The sequence below is a fragment of the Loxodonta africana genome, chromosome 15 (genome assembly GCF_030014295.1).
Source record: "Loxodonta africana isolate mLoxAfr1 chromosome 15, mLoxAfr1.hap2, whole genome shotgun sequence".
Classification (NCBI taxonomy): domain Eukaryota; kingdom Metazoa; phylum Chordata; class Mammalia; order Proboscidea; family Elephantidae; genus Loxodonta; species Loxodonta africana.
In genome coordinates this window covers 42,760,620-42,768,238 of record NC_087356.1, presented here as the reverse complement: position 1 = coordinate 42,768,238, position 7,619 = coordinate 42,760,620, and the positions used below count along the sequence as shown (strand labels likewise).

Below are 7,619 nucleotides of genomic sequence, written 5' to 3'. Positions count from 1 at the left end.
GAATGAGGACCAGCTGGAGCTGGACTCACAATGACACATCAACTGGGTGCTGAGGTATAAAGACAATAGCTAGGACAATCTCAGAAAACAACTTTCAGGGAAACTTTCACATAAACAAATCATAAAACACAGCACTAACAAACCACATACTATCCACTCTTTACCTTTTTTTAATTAGCCTTTAGCGAATAGTAAGATTCGTTGGACCAAGACCCTCCTGTTATTACTGAAACCTGTGCCACCAATTGTTAAGGACAATTCAAAATGCAGGATCACGATTTCTAGCAAATCTGTGAAAAGGTGAAGCTTGCTATGGTTTTGTCCATTTCTGGTATTAGTATATACTGATGACTTGGACTTGGGCAGACACGACTCTGGTAGACACGGCTCTGGCAGCATGCTTGTTTTACTTTTGCCTTTTTCAATACATGCCTAATAAAACCTTCTTTTAGCTTTACTAAACTTTGTGATTTTTTTTTTTACCCTATGCCACCACATAAATGTTTTTTTCAGCATTTAAGTGAGGTAAATTTTTAATGAGGGCAAACGTTGTTACCCAAAGCAGGTTCTGCTCAGTACACCTTCTTCTCAATAAGGACACACCAAGGTGAGGAGGGAGGAACAGCATTTATGGCAAGCATGCAGGCAAGGAGCAAGGAGGTGTATACCTCAAATCAAGCTCTCCGAACAGAGAGAGGCAGAACCTTTTATACCGTCTCTCACAAGACATACAAACATTATGGCCTACGTCGGTTATCATGGAGGAAAGGTGCAGTAAGGCAAACTGCATTTTTTTCTTTGGCACGGAGGCTGGTAAAGTGGGTCTGACTGGCTTGAGCTGCACCCAGCGTTTTGAGGACAATGGACAAGAGGGGCCTTGGCCACCATCAGTGGGTTCAATGAGATTGCCCCTGCTAAAATATATCTAGTCCTTTAGAGTCACAGATTCCTTTGAGAATCTGATGCTAAGGTTATGGTCGCTGCGGGGCCTAGTATGACACAGTATACACAAATACGACGTGTAATTTCCAACCAGGTTGGAAATGGCGATGGCCTCAACAAGAGCTGCGACAGTTGGGATGGAGACGGCTGAAGTCCAGTAATACTGAAAAATTAGAATTGTTGGGACTTGGTAAAAGGGGGAGCGAAGACGACACCCCGGTTTTAGTGACGTGGTGATGGCAAGAGAGGGGAGAGGAAGAGGTCACTTCTGACCTCCTGTACCTGAGGTGTCTCCTGGACACCAAGTCGGGGGTGTTCGGAATATCGTTATAAACGCGTCTGTGTCAAAATAGAGAGGTTTAGGCGGAGTCTCTGCAGCTGTAATCACCAAGCATAGTCAATAAATTCATATTTTCCAAAAGAATCGCTTCCGCACTTCACAAAAACAACCCGTCTTCTACATTTCAAAATCACCTCAGAATGTACGCAACGGAGTCAAGCTTTCCGATCAGAGCACCGCCCAAACCAATTATGCGCATGAGCCCCGCGCATGCGCATCACCCTCACCGCTACTGCTCCCTTCTCCAGGAGTCTGGGTTCCCTGCCACCCAACCGGCCCCGCCCAGGTGGCTGTCCGTGACCTCCCTGGGCGTAGGGAACGGAACCCCGGAAGGGGCAAGCCGAATTCAGATCGCCATGGGGCTGTTTGGAAAAACCCAGGAGAAACCGCCCAAAGAGCTGGTAAGGGCTAGGACGGCGGCAGACGAGTGGGTGGGTTTGTGCGGGGCGTACAGGAGTTTGTGAGTGACTGGACACTTCCCCCCTCGACTGGCCAGGTACTGCCCGTCCCCATTTCCGGGGCCTCCCACTTGGCCGAGGGGCCTAAGGGAGAGACTCTGAGCTGTGGGGAGAGAGAGCCCGCGGCGCCACAACTATGGAGCAGCGAGCCGAGGGTTGGATTAGGAGTTCCTCGCCGTGCCTCTGGGCGCGGAGGCAGCGACGCGGTCCTGGTCTCTGGAAGCCCCTTCTCCCGCGCGCGTTGGTACGTCCCGCCCGGAACCGTCCCCTTCGCAGGCCCCGCCTACTCGCGCCCCTCAGCAGAGATACTGCCGCGACCGCCAGGGTGTCCGGCGGTACGTGGCTGCATTGGGGGGACAGTGACTCCTCTTTCCCTTGCCGCAGACACACTAATTATAACAGGGACCCGACTCAGAAGAATGCTGCTGAAGATAGCTCTGGACCCGGCTTCCAACTCTGTGCCCACCTGTTCGCTGAGAGAATGTCGGCAGGCAGTGTAGTTAGATTGCCTGCGTTTGAATCTTCCTTGCCCAGTCATCTCGGGAGAGTTAACGTTCCTGTTCCTTGGTCTTACTTGTCGGGTGGGGGTGATAATATATCACCTCAAAGTAATTGAAAATTAAAGGATGTCAATGTCTTGTGCATTTCCTGGCACATAATGCGTTAATGATAGTGTTAATTGTTTTATTAATATTCAGAGGTCCTAGAAGAGTAAACAAAAAAAACAAACCCATTGCTGTTGAGTTAATTCTGACTCATGAGTTGTTGTTGTTAGGTGCCGTCGAGTCGGTTCCGACTCATAGCGACCCCATACACAACAGAACGAAACATTGCCCGGTCCTGCGCCATCCTTACAATCGTTGTCATGCTTGAGCTCATTGTTGCAGTCACTGTCAATCCACCTCATTGAGGGTCTTCCTCTTTCCCGCTGACCCTGTACACTGCCAAGCATGATGTCCTTCTCCAGGGACTGATCCCTGACTCATGAGTAGGCACTCAGTATTAACGCTAGTTCCCTCAGGCAGCTTATTTAGATTTACTTTCCGGTAAAATAAAATTCTGGAGCTTAAATGATAAAAAGAGTGTGTGACATCATCTTGCCAAGTGTATGGTATTATATAGATGTACGTTTTATGAGATACTTGTTATTGTAGAAGTGTGTTTTTCAATAGTAGGTAAAGGTTATGACCTTCAGTGTTTGGCCTTAGCTTTGCCATTCATAAGACTATGGGTAAATGGTCTCATTACTGTTTAAACTGGTCTTCAGTGTATGTATTACTTGCATAACAAGTGTAATTTTTTTTTTTTATTAACTTTTATTGAGCTTCAAGTGAACGTTTACAAATCAAGTCAGACTGTCACATATAAGTTTATGTACACCTTACTCCGTACTCCCACTTGCTCTCCCCCTGATGAGTCAGCCCTTCCAGTCTCTCCTTTCGTGACAATTTTGCCAGCTTCCAACTCTCTCTATCCTCCCAGCCCCCCTCCAGACAGGAGATGCCAACACAGTCCCAAGTGACCACTTGATATAATTAGCTCGCTCTTCATCAGCATCTCTCACCTACCCACTGTCCAGTCCCTTTCATGTCTGATGAGTTGTCTTCGGGGATGGTTCCTGTCCTGTGCCAACAGAAGGTCTGGGGACCATGACCGCCGGGATTCCTCTAGTCTCAGTCAGACCATTCAGTATGGTCTTTTTATGCGAATTTCGGGTCTGCATCCCACTGATCTCCTGCTCCCTCAGGGGTTCTCTGTTGCGCTCCCTCTCAGGGCAGTCGTCGATTGTGGCCGGGCACCAACTAGTTCTTCTGGTCTCAGGATGATGTAGGTCTCTGGTTCATCTGGCCCTTTCTGTCTCTTGGGCTCTTAGTTGTCGTGTGACCTTGGTGTTCTTCATTCTCCTTTGCTCCAGGTGAGTTGAGACCAATTGATGCATCTTAGATGGCCGCTTGTTAGCATTTAAGACCCCAGATGCCACATTTCAAAGTGGGATGCAGAATGTCTTCATAATAGAATTATTTTGCCAATTGACTTAGAAGTCCCCTTAAACCATGGTTCCCAAACCCCCGCCCTTGCTCCGCTGACCTTTGAAGCACTCGTTTTATCCTGGAAACTTCTTTGCTTTTGGTCCAGTCCAGTTGAGCTGACCTTCCATGTATTGAGTATTGTCCTTCCCTTCACCTAATGCAGTTCTTATCTACTAACTAATCAATAAAAAACCCTCTCCCTCCCTCCCTCCCTCCCTCCCCACTTCGTAACCACAAAAGTATGTGTTCTTCTCAGTTTTTACTATTTCTCAAGATCTTATGATAGTGGTCTTATGCAATATTTGTCCTTTTGCCTCTGACTAATATCGCTCAGCATGATGCCTTCCATGTTCCTCCATGTTATGAAATGTTTCAGAGATTCGTCACTGTTCTTTATCGATGCGTAGTATTCCATTGTGTGAATATACCACAATTTATTTACCCATTCATCCGTTGATGGACACCTTGGTTGCTTCCAGCTTTTTGCTATTGTAAACAGAGCTGCAATAAACATGGGTGTGCATATATCTGTTTGTGTGACGGCTCTTGTTTCTCTAGGGTATATTCCGAGGAGTGGGATTTCTGGGTTGTATGGTAGTTCTATTTCTAACTGTTTAAGATAACGCCAGATAGATTTCCAAAGTGGTTGTACCATTTTACATTCCCACCAGCAGTGTATAAGAGTTCCAATCTCTCCGCGGCCTCTTCAACATTTATTATTCTGTGTTTTTTGGATTAATGCCAGCCTTGTTGGAGTGAGATGGAATCTCATCGTGGTTTTAATTTGCATTTCTCTAATGGCTAATAATCAAGAGCATCTTCTCATGTATCTGTTAGCTGCCTGAATTTCTTCTAGAGTGAAGTGTGTGTTCATATCCTTTGCCCACTTTTTGATTGGGTTGTTTGTCTTTTTGTGGTTGAGTTTTGACAGAATCATGTAGATTTTAGAGATCAGGCGCTGGTCGGAGATGTCATAGCTGAAAATTCTTTCCCAGTCTGTAGGTGGTCTTTTTGCTCTTTTGGTGAAGTCTTTAGATGAGCATAGGTGTTTGATTTTTAGGAGCTCCCAGTTATCTGGTTTCTCTTCATCATTTTTGGTAATGTTTTGTATTCTGTTTATGCCTTGTATTAGGGCTCCTAACGTTGTCCCTATTTTTTCTTCCGTGATCTTTATTGTTTTAGTCTTTATGTTTAGGTCTTGATCCACTTGGAGTTAGTTTTTGTGCTTGGTGTGAGGTATGGGTCCTGCTTCATTTTTTTGCTAATGGATATCCAGTTATGCCAGCACCATTTGTTAAAAAGACTATCTTTTCCCCAATTAACTGACTCTGAGCCTTTGTCAAATATCAGCTGCTCATATGTGGATGGATTTATATCTGGATTCTCAATTCTGTTCCACTGCTCTATCTGCCTGTTGTTGTATTGTTGTACCAATACCAGGCTGTTTTGACTACTGTGGCTGTATAATAGGTTCTGAAATCAGGTAGAGTGAGGCCTCCCACTTTCTTCTTCTTTTTCAGTAATGCTTTGCTTATCCGAGGCTTCTTTCCCTTCCATATGAAGTTGATGATTTGTTTCTCTATCACCTTAAAAAATGACATTGGAATTTGGATTGGAAGTGTATTGTCTGTATAGATGGCTTTTGGTAGAACAGACATTTTTACTATGTTAAATCTTCCTATCCATGAGCAAGGTATGTTTTTCCACTTAAGTATGTCCTTTTGAATTTCTTGTAGTAGAGCTTTGTAGTTTTCTTTGTATAGGTCTTTTATATGCTTGGTAAGATTTATTCCTAAGTATTTTATCTTCTTGGGGGCTACTGTGAATGGTATTGATTTGGTGATTTCCTCTTCGATGTTCTTTTTGTTGATGTAGAGTAATCCAAGTGATTTTTGTATGTTTATCTTATAACCAGAGACTCTGCCAAACTCTTCTATTAGTTTCAGTAGTTTTCTGGTGGATTCGTTGGGGTTTTCTGTGTATAAGATCATGTCATCTGCAAATAGAGATAATTTTACTCCCTCTTTGCCAATCCGGATGCCCTTTATTTCTTTGTCTAGCCTAATTGCTCTGGCTAGGACTTCTAGTGCAATGTTGAATAAGAGCGGTGATAAAGGGCATCCTTGTCTGGTTCCCGTTCTCAAGGGAAATGTTTTCAGGTTCTCTCCATTTAGAGTGATGTTGGCTGTTGACTTTGCATAGATGCCCTTTATTATGTTGAGGAATTTTCCTTCAATTCCTATTTTGGTGAGAGTTTTTATCATAAATGGGTGTCGGACTTCGTCAAATGCCTTTTCTGCATCAATTGATAAGATCATGTGGTTTTTGTCTTTTGTTTTATTTATGTGGTGAATTACATTAATGGTTTTTCTAATATTAAACCAGCCTTGCATACCTGGTATAAATCCCACTTGGTCGTGGTGAATTATTTTTTTGATATGTTGTTGAATTCTATTGGCTAGAATTTTGTTGAGGATTTTTGCATCTATGTTCATGAGGGATATAGGTCTGTAATTTTCTTTTTTTGTAATGTCTTTACCTGGTTTTGGTATCAGGGAGATGGTGGCTTCATAGAACAAGTTGGGTAGTATTCCGTCATTTTCTATGCTTTGAAGTACCTTTAGTAGTAGTGGTGTTAACTCTTCTCTGAAAGTTTGGTAGAACTCTGCAGTGAAGCTGTCCAGGCCAGTGCTTTTTTTTGTTGGGAGTTTTTTGATTACCGTTTCAATCTCTTTTTTTGTTATGGGTCTATTTAGTTGTTCTACTTCTGAATGTGTTAGTTTAGGTAGGTAGTGTTTTTCCAGGAATTCATCCATTTCTTCTAGGTTTGCAAATTTGTTAGAGTACAGTTTTTCGTAATAATCTGATATGATTCTTTTAATTTCAGTTGGGTCTGTTGTGATGTGGCCCTTCTCGTTTCTTATTTGGGTTATTTGTTTCCTTTCCTGTATTTCTTTAGTCAGTCTAGCCAATGGTTTATCAATTTTGTTAATTTTTTCAAAGAACCAGCTTTTGGCTTTGTTAATTCTTTCAATTGCTTTTCTGTTCTCTAATTCATTTAGTTCAGCTCTAATTTTTATTATTTGTTTTCTTCTGGTGCCTGATGGATTGATTCTTTTGTTGCTCACTTTCTATTTGTTCAAGTTGTAGGGACAGTTCTCTGCTTTTGGCTCTTTCTTCTTTTTGTATGTGTGCATTTATCGATATAAATTGGCCTCTGAGCACTGCTTTTGCTGTGTCCCAGAGGTTTTGATAGGAAGTATTTTCATTCTTGTTGCTTTCTATGAATTTCCTTATTCCCTCCTTGATGTCTTCTATAACCCAGTCTTTTTTCAGGAGGGTATTGTTCACTTTCCAAGTATTTGATTTCTTTTCCCTAGTTTTTCTGTTATTGATTTCTAGTTTTATTGCCTTGTGGTCTGAGAAGATGCTTTGTAATATTTCGATGTTTTGGATTCTGCAAAGGTTTGTTTTATGATCTAATATGTGGTCTATTCTAGAGAATGTTCCATGTGTGCTAGAAAAAAAAGTATACTTTGCAGTAATTGGGTGGAGAGTTCTGTATAAGTCAATTAGGTCAAGTTGGTTGATTTTTGTAATTAGGTCTTCCGTGTCTCTATTGAGCTTCTTACTGGATGTCCTGTCCTTCTCGGAAAGTGGTGTGTTGAAGTCTCCTACTATAATTGTGGAGGTGTCTATCTCACTTTTCAGTTCTGTTAAAGTTTGATTTATGTATCTTGCAGCCCTGTCATTGGGTGCATAAATATTTAATATGGTTATATCTTCCTGATCAATTGTCCCTTTTATCATTATGTAGTGTCCTTCTTTATCCTTTGTGGTGTATTTAAG

The 7,619-nt window shown here is 42.5% G+C and overlaps 1 protein-coding gene across 1 annotated transcript in view; it reads left to right on the top strand.

Moving 5' to 3' along the window:
• The first annotated feature begins 1,507 nt into the window (after nt 1-1,507).
• Nucleotides 1,508-7,619, top strand: part of CHMP3 (charged multivesicular body protein 3) — a 47,432-nt gene continuing 41,320 nt past the window's right edge. Inside the window, exon 1 of the mRNA XM_064268814.1 lies at nt 1,508-1,683. Within this exon, the coding sequence (XP_064124884.1) occupies nt 1,639-1,683 (45 nt within the window). The 5' untranslated portion in view covers nt 1,508-1,638. The remainder of the gene's footprint in view (nt 1,684-7,619) is intronic.